This window comes from Lepidothrix coronata, unplaced genomic scaffold (genome assembly GCF_001604755.1).
Source record: "Lepidothrix coronata isolate B3197 unplaced genomic scaffold, Lepidothrix_coronata-1.0 Scaffold29, whole genome shotgun sequence".
NCBI classification, from domain to species: domain Eukaryota; kingdom Metazoa; phylum Chordata; class Aves; order Passeriformes; family Pipridae; genus Lepidothrix; species Lepidothrix coronata.
Window position 1 is genome coordinate 6,566,696 of NW_016690209.1, and position 14,123 is coordinate 6,580,818.

At 37.1% G+C, this 14,123-nt stretch overlaps 1 protein-coding gene across 28 annotated transcripts in view; it reads left to right on the top strand.

Annotated features, from left to right (window-relative positions):
* DLG1 (discs large MAGUK scaffold protein 1) overlaps positions 1-14,123 on the top strand; it is a 144,658-nt gene that overhangs the window by 58,455 nt on the left and 72,080 nt on the right. For 2 of the 28 annotated variants that reach the window (XM_017810585.1, XM_017810586.1), the window contains exon 1: positions 6,221-6,836. The exons of 24 other annotated variants lie outside the window; for them this stretch is intronic. In XM_017810585.1, the coding sequence (XP_017666074.1) occupies positions 6,612-6,836 (225 nt within the window). In that variant the 5' untranslated portion in view covers positions 6,221-6,611. Of the gene's footprint in view, positions 1-6,219; positions 6,837-14,123 lie in introns of those variants that run through there. 2 more of the 28 variants (XM_017810589.1, XM_017810587.1) reach the window with 2 other exon arrangements.

The window sequence follows — 14,123 nt, forward strand, 5'->3', positions numbered from 1 at the left end:
TTAAGCTTAATGGTTTTAAATTAACCCTGATTTGAAACTGCTTATCTATTAGTGACACAGTGCTGTATAACAGTCTACTTATCCTGACTGTGGTATCACAGGAATGAAATGTGGCAAGGTGGTACTTGTTCTTAAAATAGCTCCCAGAAGGGAGAGGAGAAATGGGAACTCTCTCTCATTTCTGTGCCGGCAAAACACAGTGAAACTGTTCTAAAGTGCAGAATCGATGAGCATGAGAAGAAATTAGAGAAGAGAAAGCAATGAATGCATTGTAAAGAGAATTTGTGCTGCATAAATCCCCTAAAGCATGTGCATAAAGATCATGTTGATGTAGGTTTCTAGTTTTCTTAGGTGCACACAATAGACTTCCTCAAAATTTTTACAGAGAATGTAAGCTCTCACAAAATAAGAAAAAAATAATTTTGGGATTTAATTGTTAAAGAAACCCCAAACCAACAAAAATGCCCCACCAAAACCAAACCACCAACAAAAGGAAAATAAAAGTAAAGAAAGAAGATTGGCAATCGTGATGGGTGGAGGTTACCATAAGGATCTCAGAACTTGTGTTCTCATTGCATCATCTTGATGGAATGAGAGCTCAGGGTTATAACAGATCAATGGAATAATGATCTCAGTATTCAATTTACAGTCAAAAAGGCAAATGGAATACAAGGATTATCTAGAGAAGCAAATGGGAATAAAACTACATTATCTTATCACTCCAGAAATCTGCACCGTTTGTTATCTTGATTAAGAAGGCAAATTCAGAAATGGCTTCTAGAAGACTGAGTGGTCACAGGCAAAGGGCAGCTACTGTACAATGAAGGATGAACTGGTCTGATCCCTTAGGCTGGAACAGAGCTGAGTCAGGAGGTACCAATGAAACTACAGCCAGTAACACTGAGTCTCTAAAACTATGGAACTGACTAGGGAACAGTTATTCCAGAAATTAAAAGTTATATTCAGAAATATAAATTAGCAGATGATAGTCATCTTATAACCCATAAACACAGGATCTACAGTCAGCCTCTGACTTTTAGAATAATCATTCACCTGCTGATAGTATTTTGGTTTCTGGCTACACCAATAAAGGTATTCCAGCATACATTGCTTGTCTGTTCTGCCCTGTTTCTTCAACTGCAAACAAGCACCTTTATTTTGTTCCCTCCCACTAATCTGTGTGGAAATAGCTGTTATATAAATGTGCATATTCACACATGCTTCCTTCAAAGCAGGACAATCTCCTTTCCTCTTAAACCTGAATCTTGTGCTGGTAAGCTTAATAGGTTCCCTTCTTTTTATTTCCTGGTGTGTCTTCCCTGCAATCCCCTCTATTCCCTCAAGAGCTTCCTCAGAAGTCTTTTAGAGCTTGTGGAGCTTCTGTTAAAATAGCCTTCTCTGTTCTTTAGGAGAGTTTTTCTGCTCTGAGAAGGACCAATGGTCTTTATGATTTGAACTGTGCAGGGTCAAGGTCAGCCAACAGTCAAAAGTAATTTTAACTTCCTCTTTGCCCTGGTACATTTTCTTGTCCTGCTTCAGTCTGAGCAGGTAGGTGAGATTACCCTGGCGATGAAGATGCTGTTTCCATTTAGAAATTAAAGATCAGTTGACATGTAATTTGCAAGATGGGTTATGACTGTGAGAAGGTTGCAATCTGTTACTTTTTTCTAAATTGAGAACTTTGTAAAGCTTTGCCATCTTCAGCAGAAAGGCAATGCTTCTGGTGTCAGGAACATACCTCGAATACTGGGAATTATAGCGAAAAGCTTGAATGTACCCTCAGACATACCCATTTTTAGACTGGTATCGTATTTTGGTGGTCACACTTGAGAGGAGTTGTTTTGCAGTCTTTAATTAAAATGCATTGCCCGAGTTCTTGATAGGTTACTACTTTTAAACTTCCTGTAATTGAAGAATGTGCAAATATATGCAAAGGTGTCAGTTTGTGTCTTATAGTAAAAAGCAGATGACCAAATCTGCCCCTTCCTCCATATGGATCTGCTCAACAAATTCTTGTCAACAGAGACAAGAAAGAAAAACTGTAACAGATGGACTGTGGATTAATCCAAACATTAGAACAACCTAAGATACAGTAATCAACGTCAAGTCGTCTTAATAACTGGTTATACTGTTTTTGCCTGAGATTTTCCCTGAGCTCTTGGTGCAGTTGGGTTCATTTTGATGACTGAAGCAAACCTGAGGGAACTTGCATTAAACACAAGATGTTTTTATCAGTCTGGCGTGCTAAAAAGATGGGCAGGAGATTCATGAACAGGGTGCGGAAGACCAGGCAGTTTAATCTGCACAGATTGGTAGGTTGTCTGGGTATGAATAATAAGGTAATAATACTTTATATTAAATATTTATACTAAAATGTGTTGTTATAGAATAATTATGCTGGTGTTTGCTTATAAGTTAGTTTCAGCAGTAAAATATGTACTTTTTATTGACTGTGTGAATCACACTTGATCAAGAACCATCCTTCAGTTCTGTCTCAACTAAAAGCTAAGATAGCCTTTCTAGAGTATCTTAGCAAAAAGGGTTAACAATTCTTTTCCACATTATTTGAGTCCTGAACTCCTGGGCTTTGGCTTAGAATATTGCAAATGCTTGTTAATGAGACCTAAATTTGCTATGCCAGTGCAAGTTTATTAAACCTAGAATTCTGAAAAATGTAAGAAATAAACATGAGCTTGCATCTACATTTTCAGTGTTGGTTTTGTTCCCATGACTGGAGAGTTAAGTTTGGGTATGTAAATTGAGTTCTTTACATTGCTTTTGTCTCTACTTTTTTGGTCAAAACCTAAATGATACTGAAAATAAAATAAGTCTCTGCCATTTTTAAGGTGATTCTTGAGTTTTCTCTGTTAAGTCTATCAGTTTATTCCTTAGCGTCCGTGCTTATTTTAGCCGATATTCTGTTTAGCTGGATGGTAGTAAAACTCATATAAGACAGTTTTCAAGTGCTTCAAGGGCGTTGTTGGTTTTTGTTTAGAAAGGGTAACTGAGATATAACTGCTGTTTCTGTTTACAAATAGTTTTTGTTACTGTGCCTTTTTAATTTGTAGGTATGTATTCTACTTAGAGATTAAAATATGGCATTATGTCATGTTTTAGCTTGTCCCAGCAAGCTGATTAATATGAATTTACTTAGACACAAAGCCAGAGGAATTCTGGTCCAAGTATTTGATGTTGATTTTTACATTTAGTAACCGCTGTAATTACTGTATCTTGTTAATTGGCCAGAGGACAAATAATGTTACTCTGCAGCCACTAGAAATGCAGGTGAATTTTGCAGTAAATTTATCAAGTTGTACAAAGGTACATATACTGATGTAGAAATCTTTACTGTGTGATGTTTTGTTTTGGGGCAGGATTCTTCATGTGTTTGGTTTTTTTTTATCCCTTCCAAATCTTCAAATTCTCAGTTCCTGCCTTGCAGTAAATAGTTGGAGTTTTTTGTTTATTTTGTTTTGGCATGTGGCATTTTTTTGTTTACTTTGTCTTTAATTTTATCACCATCAGTTCAATATCCAGAATATGAAAAATGGATAATGGAAGCTCTCTGCTCCTTTTAGGACTTCCTGAGGTTCCCTGATGAGCCTCCTTGTTGTACCTCTTGACTCTGAAGGCAGTCACTCACAGATGCAATTCCAGCTGCTGCATCTGTGTTGATGATTCTCGTTTTTCTGGATATTCCCTTTTCTGTCCAAATAGAACTTTGTCCAGTTTTTCCCTGTAGGTGTTTGACCCTCTGTTGAAATGCTCTTTGACTGAAATGAGCCCTTTGTTTTTACTGCCTCCTTTTTTGTCAACTGTTCAAGTGACCAGTCTTCCAATCTGGACTCCTTTGTGTTATCCTGATATTGTGCCATCTCTAGAGCTATGCCTTGCCTTTATCTTCAGGTTGCTCTGTGAATTGTAAAAATCAGGGTTTGTCTCATCCCCGCAGTACAGGCTCCTTCTACAAATAACTGTAACTGTATCTGCTTAGGCATCAGCAAATCTTGCTCGCTATCATTCCCATCCATATGGAGTGTAGGTGACACAGATTGCTGTCTTGCATCACCAGTAGGATTGCATAACCTCTTCCCTAAGTACTTTTCTGGATTTCTATCTCCATTGAAATTAAAGCATCATTGCTTCATTTTCAGGAAGGTTTTTTTGTGCATATGATGCTTTCCTGAAGTGCTGATTTCTAAAATATTTTGTCAGTGATGCTGTAGTTGATCAGTGGCTGGGTGGGAATCATCTTTGAAAGAAACTGCCTTAAAACACGGCAAACCTCTCCTATCTTCAAACAGACTGATAAAATAGCAAGAAAAATATGTACTTGGTACATTGCTTGTCCATGTATTGTGGTGCTGCCTTTCAGAATTTTAAACAATATTCTTCCATGTGACTCTCTGTTTGGAGCCTATGGAGTAAGAGAGAGATGAGTTCTTGAAGATTTTTTTAAAGTTATACTAATTTTTGTGCTCTAAGGTATTTAATAAAATGTATAGCAGTGTTGACATTCAAGGCCATAGTAGAAAAAGATAGTGTTTTCACCTTGACTCTTTTTATAAAGACGTGGAACTCAAAGCATGTAATTTGTAGCTTGTTCCAAACATCTTCAATCATAGCCAGGGATTAATCAATTCCTCCAGTAATAAATTCATGGCACTTTTCAGACTAGGTATTTTCTTTGTGTCTGGAAAAAGGTAGGGCTCAAGTAGGGCTGCAGTCTTCCTGTGAAAAGAATTTTCATTATAAAAAGCTTGTCCATTTGAAAGGATCATTGTACCTACTGTGTCTCAGGCATTTCTTTACCTCCATTATCTATCTTATGTTCATAGCTTTGAGGACACTGCACGAGTCAGACTGAGTTTCATATGACTTGCACTGATAAGCCATTGTATTTTATAAATATTAATAAAGTCTGTCTGAAAGGTGTGCTCAGAATATTGGCATGTGGTTTGTTATTGAGCTGTACTAGTGACTAGAAGTAAATGGTGCATTGATCTTACTATGGCACATTTCAATTAATGGACTTATTATTTCTGCTTGTAATATAAGCTCTTAGGGAGAAACTGTTACACAGAATAGGGCAGCTGTCAGTAAGAATTTGTTAAGCAGAAGATTATATTGCACCCCAAAAAGTATGTTGAGGAATTTGGTAATCTGCACTAAAATGCACATCAGACAGAATTAGAATTTTGAGGTTGTAAGTTGTGGCAGCGTTTTAAGGAATTTTTCTGCCTTTGTTCATCATGTGGAGAGTTTGATGCTTTTTTAAAATGTTTGCCCTGGTGCAGTGATTATGACCATAGAAATATGCCACAAATAGTTTTGGTAACTTTGTGTTGGCTTTCCAGAGGCGAGCTTGTACTGAAAGCCTTGACACCTCACTGATTTCATTAGTCCTCTCTCTGATGTGAGCTGGAGGATTTTTTTTTTAAATAGTTGGCTATAAAGATTTGAATAGTGAGTTCTGTAAGGTAACTTGGATTCCATGTAATTGTTTAGGTAATTATTCTGAATTCTCTTTTACTGTGAGGAGAGCAGAGAACATGCACAGCTCTAGCAGTAATACTTGTCATGTGCATGGGAAAGCAAAATAATCTTACTGAAAAGTCGTTACTGAATTTTTCATTTTTGAAGTACTCTTGTACTTTTGAGAAATAATGTTGGGTCTCAATAAATATGTATATTTATTGTTTTCATAATAGTAGTCACAGAAATTTGGAAATAGGGGTTACAAACAAGGCACATTATTTACAGAGTAAGAACAACAGAGTGTGCACTTGCAGTGTTTTATCTCAGTTTCTCTAATCTTCACGCTGATTAAGAAAACCAAACCCACAGCTGAACAACCTCACTAGATGTCCTTCGATACCCAACACAAAATGACTGTAATTCCCTCCCTGTATAGTTACTTTATGCACTAAGGAAGGAGGAAAACCAAGAAGAAACCAGTGAACAGTTCGTTCTTAAATACTTGCTTTGAACATGGTGTTAAAGTCTCTTGCTCTGTGGAATGTTTTCAGAAAGACAGAATCAGTGAACAAGTGCAGTTACGCTGTGTGCTCCCTGTTTTGTTTGCTTCAGGTTCATAATTTATGCAAGCAAGGAAGTGAAAAGATGCTATTGGATCTTTCTACAGGCAGTGATTGAAACTTGGTTATTTTTGATCCGTGCTTTCTCCACCCAGTAGCTGTTATCATCCACCACCATCCTCCTAGCTGTGAATTCAGAACATTGTACAGTACCTGCTACCCAGTTTCCCTTAAATATCTGTTGTCAGCTAGGAAGAGAAAGCAAGATTTTCATCCTGTGGGTTCCGAAAAGGAAAAATAAGGAAAACCTTTTCTTTTCTTTTTTTTTTATTTTCTTTTTTTCCTCCAAATTGCTCAAGATTATACTCATTATTGTAATCAGAGATAGAGAGGGAATGTAAAGGGTGGAAAGCCTTGGAAGAAAAATACCATCAGCCAGCAAGAATTTTGTTTTCCTGGTTAGTAAATGATGCTGCTGTAATTCTATCTGCATTTTTTTTTTCCTGCTCATTCACCACTCAGCAGCTGGTAGGGAATTAAGACTGCCTGGCAACCACCTGCAGAGCTGCAGAGATGAATTACATTTTCGGAAATAACACACTCCTCTATTCTCGTGCCAGTCGAGGCAACACTGGCTCAAGCCACAGCTCTGTAGGCCCCAAACAGAAGCAGTGGGCAAAGAAAGGCTCAACAGATGAGTTACGGAATGAGCCTTCCCGGTGGCAGCAGATAGTGGCATTTTTCACTCGGAGACATGGATTCATTGACTGCATTTCTGTCGCTGCCAGCTCCACCCAGGTAATGTGCCACTTGTTAAAGTGATTGTGTCTGCATGTTTTCTGCTTACTTGCTAGTCAGAAATAGCAATTATTTATATATGCATGATTTCACATAATCTCTTATTTATGAATGGTGTTTTCTCTCTGCTTTCGTTTTCGTGTTTTACAGGGCTCTGTATAATTTCTAGCATTAAAGCATGAAAATGGAAACACTAAATGAGATCTGGTTCTTATTTAAGTTATTTTGCAAGTGATGAACCTCTGGCAACTTTAAATATGGGATATTTTAATGAAATAGTGAAATATTAAAAAATGCACTTTGCATTCTCCTGCCTGGCTCTGGAGGGGAATAGCATAGCTAAGGAATATCAATTTATAGCTCTAGTAAGTTGTCAAATGAAATAAGGAATATGTATTTAATGGTTAAGGAATTGTATCTAAAGGATTAAATAATTTAAAACCTTAACTCTAGGTAGCATATCAAATTCTAGTCTGTAACAGCTTTCTAGGTACTTTGGCTGCTAATAATCCATAGATGAGATGAAAGAATGCCTTCCTTACATACAGAGTGTACATTTAATAGTGCAGTCTGCAAGAAAAACATGGCATTTTTCAACTTCACTGTCTCTCTGCTCTAAGTGATGTTTGTATTAATCATTAAAAGCCAGGTAAAAACAAGCAAGCTAAGTCTTAAGTGTATGACTTTGAGTTCTTAAGGTTGATACTGAGAGGAGTTAAAACTTATTTGCATTTGTTTCTCTGGATAATATGACAAAGAAGGATCTATAGAACAATGCTGAGATGTCAGTATTATTTAAAAACATGAGATTAGATTTGTTTGGCTTACTGTCAGGTGAAATTCATCATTAGTCAGAATGTCATTTAACCTGAAATACTACAGAAACTTATAAAAAAAGGCAAAATTAAAAAAAAAAATGAAAATTTGTTATCCTCAGACACTGTAATTTTGTTAGATTAATTTGTATCTGTTGCCAGCTGTTTCAAAGATGATAAACTGGCACTTCCTCTGAAGTCTGTTTATTGTTACCTGTTTTTTGCTTATTAATTTGGAGTAAACAATGAATAGGAGAATGTAGACTGGGATTTTCACTTTCTTGTTGCAAATGTACATGACGTGGAAGACAGATCCTGTAGTTTCTCTAATGAGTCATTATACAACTGGAAGGGATGCATTAGGCAGACATAATAGCTTTTAAGTACTGTTAATTTTTTTAGTAAAAATATACAGGATTAACCTCTTGAATAAATATTATAGTTACTCTTGTTTGTTTAATGCTTGAAGAAGTAATGTTAGAATCCTTGAAACTTGCAGTTGGACTGACTAGTCAGGCCTAGAAATTTGCTGATAAATAAAATATAGAGTAGTCTCTGCTTTGAGTGAAGGTTGGGCCAGATAAAGATCCTGAGATCCCTTCAAAGTGAAGCTGTGATTCCGTAAATATCCCAGTGTTTGTTCTATTTTTCTGCTATGAAAAAGATTGTTTACCTCTGTGAAAGCCTGCCAAATATTTTCATAACTCTGACAGTTCTCTTGTTAAAAAGAACTACTTATACATGTTCATGGCCAGAAGGAGGGGAAAAAACATAAAATATTTTGAAGTGGTTGTTAAAAAAAACTTAAATGAGCATATTCAGAAGTAATGCACTGAAAACATAAGAGCTTAAGCCACTTTCTCTGGAAAGATGCTGTACTGTGCTCATACCTTATCCTCCCATTGCAGCTGTTTTAGCCTCAGGGTTAGAAAAAGACATTTGGAGATTGTTCACTGTGGTGCAGTTTTGGTTTTCAGTTCTTGTCAGTTTGTGTTCTGTGTTGTAATATTCTGAAAATTCTTGATGTCTTTTATTTGCTCATGTAAGATATGTCCCCATCATTTGAATATAATCACTTTTGCAGAGTCCAAATAAATAATTAGATGTGAGGTACTTCTCTAACCTGGTCTATTGAAATTCTGCTTGTGATCGTGGGCTTTATTCATTGTTGTGACATCATGGTTTTTAACTGATACAAAATCAATTTGATGGGTTTTAAAGTCCTGGTCTCCTGCTTCCCCTGTGACTCTGCTACAAAGCCCCCAGTTTTAGCTGTCCCTTCATTTTCTTGGCTTTCTTGGATGGCATGGAATGGTCATACTTGCTTAGTTCTCTCCATTACCAGTGAAAGGGAAACAGCTCCTGGGGATGGGGCTGCACATGCCTGTCCTTCTCTGGGACCTGCATGGGTCACCCTTGCCCAGCAAGGGGGGGGGGTCAAAGGACTTTGGATTTTGGAGTAGGGTGTTTTTTGAGTGGAGGATTCTGTACCCTTAAAGAAGCAAGGATGAAGTTGATGGTGGATATATTAGCATTGCTTTTTGCTTGGTCTGTGCCCAGAAGAATGTGTGTGTGCCCAAATGCGTGGTAACACCAGTCTCCTTTAGCAGTATGGGGAGCTGATTTAACATGCTCAGGAGTTCGAGGCCTTTATTGTTTCTTCCTTCTTCCTCCTCATTCTCTGTGAAGAGGAGTTAGTCACTCAAGTAGAAGAATTAAGGAATTTGATTAGAAGTTGGTCTTTGAATTTTTGTAAGCAAATTTATTAATTTCTATAGTAAAAGCCAAGCCTGTGGTATAAAATGGAAGATAAGGATAAAACCAAACAGATGACAAATTTATATTCAAAAGGGTGAATAAGTATGCCATGAGCTTAGTAAATATGTGGTTATGCAAATGAAAAATACAGGGTAATTTGAAGTGGTGCTCTAATGAGAGAGATGCATTTTGCATCAATGAAGATAGCTGTATCCAGGGCACTGCTTTCCCCCAAAGTCTTTCCAAAGCTCTCAGAAGCTCTTATTTCTCAGTGAATGCAGCTATCACGTCTCAGAAAGCATTTTAACTGTTGGCAGTATTTGGCCCATGTTGTGCCCCAAATCCAGAAGCTGATTTGTCTGAAACTCAGGTCGTTAAACAGGTTCCAACAGCAATGCATTGAGGTTATTCTTGGCTTGTCACTGAGTATGATCTGCTTCCGGCGTTGGATACTGAAAAATTGTTTAGCTCTTTGAATATGCTCTGCTAATCTGTATTTCTATTTTCTAGGACATCTTTTAGGAAAGAGAAGGAGTGAGACAGAAACCCCCTCGTAACTCCACTTATCCATTTCAAAAACTTGGCTTTAAATTTCAGAGCCTATCAACTGCTTTTGTGAGCTTTTTGAACCCAGTCATTTCTCGAATTTGTGTATCTTCCTTTTAAAATCTTGATGAAAGTTTTACTGTATCATTAGTCCTAGTCTATTGCTTTCAAAGTCACTTAAAATAATGCACGTAGCATTTTGTACATGCTAGAACTATGTCTAATCAGACAACAACATAGAGGTACTATAAGATACATGAAAAAGATAATTATTAAAAAAAGTCAAGTGTCTACCTTAATCCCTCTTTTATTGTACTTCTTGCAAAACCTGATTTTTTTTTAGAGTGTTATTTATAATCCTTTCTATATTTTCATATACTTAAATATTTATATATTGCAGCTAATATTGTGATGAACACGTGAGAAAGCAGCTTGAAATAGTATGTGCTTTGGATGATTTCTACTATAAGAAAGCACTTTCTGAAACGTAAACATGAGTTTTACTCCACTAAGTTTCATTTTTCTTGATTTTAACTATGTAATATCACACATTTGTAAAAGCATTAATTTATTTTGCAAATCATAGTTCCTCCAACTGGTTGCATTTCCATAAGATGGCATTGTAGCAGAGAGAAAAATGGTATGAATTTATTCCTGAAGAGAAATGCATTCATGTGTGTTCTAATCAATAGGCTAAAAAGTAGGAAATTCTTTATAATTTAAGCTTGAGCATTAAGGGACTGTCTCTGGAACCTTTGATTCATTTTGTAAAGATTTTCTGTGTACAATAGAGATGGAAACTTCTCAAGACTGTGAAGTTTCCTTGACGTTTTAGAGACATGCAGTTTTAAAATCATATTAGTACCACTATCAATAAATCTCAAGAATACCTGACATGAATTCTGTAATGTCATGTAGGTTTTGTTAGGATCTTGCTGGTTCCCTGCTGTAGCCAATGGTCCTCTTCTCCTGAAGTCAGGCAGTTGTCCTGTGCTGGACTGGGCTGTGCTGCTTCCTTCCCCAGCCCGTGTGTGTGACTGCAGTGTTGGCATGTGCAGTTTGTTACCTCAGTTAATCACCTGCCGTGGTGATAAGCACTGAACGGGTGCTCCAGCTGCCTGCAGGCTCTGCTTCCTGCCACAGGGGGTTAGGGTTCCACTTTCTCTCACCTGTTCCTTCACAGCTCTCTCTCACTCAGAGCTGACAACAGAATTTCTTCGTATTTCTCTGTCATTGTAACGCAAGAAAATTGCTTTTTCTAGAATGAGTCAGAAATCTGGTAAGCAAAGAAGAAAGAGACACAGAATTTTTTGTTTTTGGAGTACTGCTGCTACTACAAGGGCTTTCTGTCTGCACTGTGCCCAAGACTCTGAATCTTCAGGCAAGGCAGACACTGGATCCTGTCTTAATCCATTGTCTTCAACTAATAACCCCCTTGGACTAACGGGGTCTTGCTGTATGAAGCCAAGTGCATGGAAGCCTGTGAAAGAGGTAGGACTCTTTAGGGCTGTTATATAACTTTGCTAATTTATTTTATATTGTGATAGTTGCCCTCTCAGTCGAGGCTTGTATTGATTGACAGTGTTTTGAAAGGCCAGTCTGTCTTTGACCAGCTGTCAGCTCACTGGCCAGCTCCAGCACTGCTCCTGTGGGATAGTATTTTTGTTTTGCTGCCAAAGCTGCTGTACGTGTTTCAGTTAATACAATTATTAACTAAATTACTGTCTGACAGAACCACTGAACATAAAGTGAAAACTGTCATCTTTCTGTTCTTATCTTTTGGTCTACAACATCAAGAGCAGTTTCAATTAGGATTAAGAATGCACTGGATGTTTCTTTTACTTTGAAAAATTTAATTCAACTTCTTAGATGTTTTTAAACAGAAGTCTTTTAGATATTTTTTTCTTTTAGAATGATCTGCATCCATGTTTGGGACCTGACATGGTATCATGTATTGTGCACCTTAAATCTTCTAGTTGATACCCAGCTCACAGTGTGGCCATATGATCACATGGTGGTTTTGTCCCCTAAGAAACTGTCAAGAATCCCCAAACTGGTGCAGTTCTGTCACTTGCCTTTTGAAAGACTTAAGGTTGCCTTCCATATACCAAGTTTTTGTGCACACACACACACAAGGCTCAGTATGAAACAAGCACTCTGAGGGACTGCAGCCAATGCAGGGCAAGGATTCCCTTTTGTCTATCTTGTCTAATTTTAAAAAACCTTTGCCACCAACCAGAGCGCTTCTGGACTTGTTTTCCAGTTTGGTATTCCTCAGGGTGTCTCTGTGCCGTTTATTGCTATTCCATGTGACTTGTTGTCAGTATTGAATTTCATCTCACTGCCTATAACCCTCTTCTCTGATACATCAGCCTTGCTCCACAGCTTGTTTCTGATGTGCATTTGCTGCTCTTTCCTTTTTGTTGGCATTTAACTGCACATTAGGATGTAGTTGAGCTGACGTGTTCTGCAGACAGATAACAGGCATTTATGACTCATTTTGTCTCTCTTGTAAGCTGATCTTGGCATTTATGAATTTTCAGTCTGCTCCATTAAACTGTTTCCTCTGTATATTCTAGTCCCTTACAACGGTCTCTTTTTTGAAATGATATATCTAAGCAATGATTTTCATAAAACCACATCACCTTACACATACTTTTCATAGAAAAAAGAAAAAGTCAGGACAAAGTAGTTTAAATTTTACCAGGACACTAGTAAAATAGAAGTGCTTATTAATTTTTTTATATCCCTGTAGTCATCTTAAGTTTGTGGGTCTTTTGTGTTTCTTGGGATTTTTTTTAAGTTGCCAATGGTTTTTAAACTGTATAGAAGTTAGTAACGTTGTTATTGGAGACTTGTATCTATGTAGTTGTCAGTCTTGTAATAGGACTTGAGATATTTTATGGGATGCAGATATAGTACAGGACTTTTCTTTGATGGAATCTCCAGTTTCTTCCCACTGCTTTGTCTTGTATTTACTGGAAACTGCCATACCGTGGGAAATGTTTTGGATGAATCTTCTAGCCTCTCCTCCTTTATTCTCTTTATCAGTGCTCCTCACAGTGTGTGTATTTGCTTATTAAAATTGTTTTTCGAAGCCTGGTGCCTGTAGAAGTCAGTTGAGCAGCCTGTGTTAAGTTCCTCCCAGGTGATACTGTTTGGTTTTCATAAGAGCGCAGGGAGGGGAGCAAAGATTGCTTGTGCTTCTGAAGTACAGTTCTACTTCAAAGCAAATTTAATTTAGTAAGTAAATTGTAGTTGTTTTTCTTAGGTAACTAACTGTATCTGACTACCCAGTTAGATGTAGCAGGTGAGAAGGGACTCAGCTTTTTGAGTGGAGAGAAAGGAAACTCTGGATTCTGTCTGTAGCATGTATGGTAACCAGTCTGAAATCATGTCCTGAGAAAGGATCTGATAAATTTGGAGTGTTTAGAAAAGGGATGATAACTGTAGATGGTATCCAGGAAGACCTGCTTATAAGGAGAAATTTGAGAACCTCTGCTTAGTTGATTCTAAGGAAAGTCAGGAGATGATATGATCACAGACTATAAATATATAGGGATAGATTTCAGAAAGTAAAAAGATTGTTTACTTAGTAGAAAATGGCATCTATATTCCAAATCAGATAGAAAACTTAATTTTAAAGAATGATATTAACATAATAAGCATTTTAAAAGCTTAGTGGGACATGATGTAACTGCCAAATCAGATAATAAATTAGTATTTCCTCTGTATAAAGCATAATGACAAATAAAGTTTCTACTTCAGTGTTAGGTGCTAAATCAAGGGCTATGCAAATTGCCTGTGAAATACTGTGCTGATCAAGATGGTGATAGTACAGACCTAAGATTATATTCCCAGATAGGTGTGGAATGCCAAAGTAGATGCATATCTCCAAGCAAAAAACCAGCTGGGGCTGTCCCACCTTTGAGCTCAGAGTAGTTCCTATTACTCATTTTACTGTATTAAAAATAATAAGATTCAGGTGCCAATAGAATTTAGATGAGTGTGTTAAGAGGCACAGGTGATCAATAGGAGATGACGGTTTTTTCAGGATTTCTTAAGAAACTTGTGTTTAACATGGCTGGACTGTCTGTTATGTCATGTGTGACCTTTTTGTTTAAACTGAGTATTCCTAGAATAGAAATTGAAAAATAAAAAGGCAAAT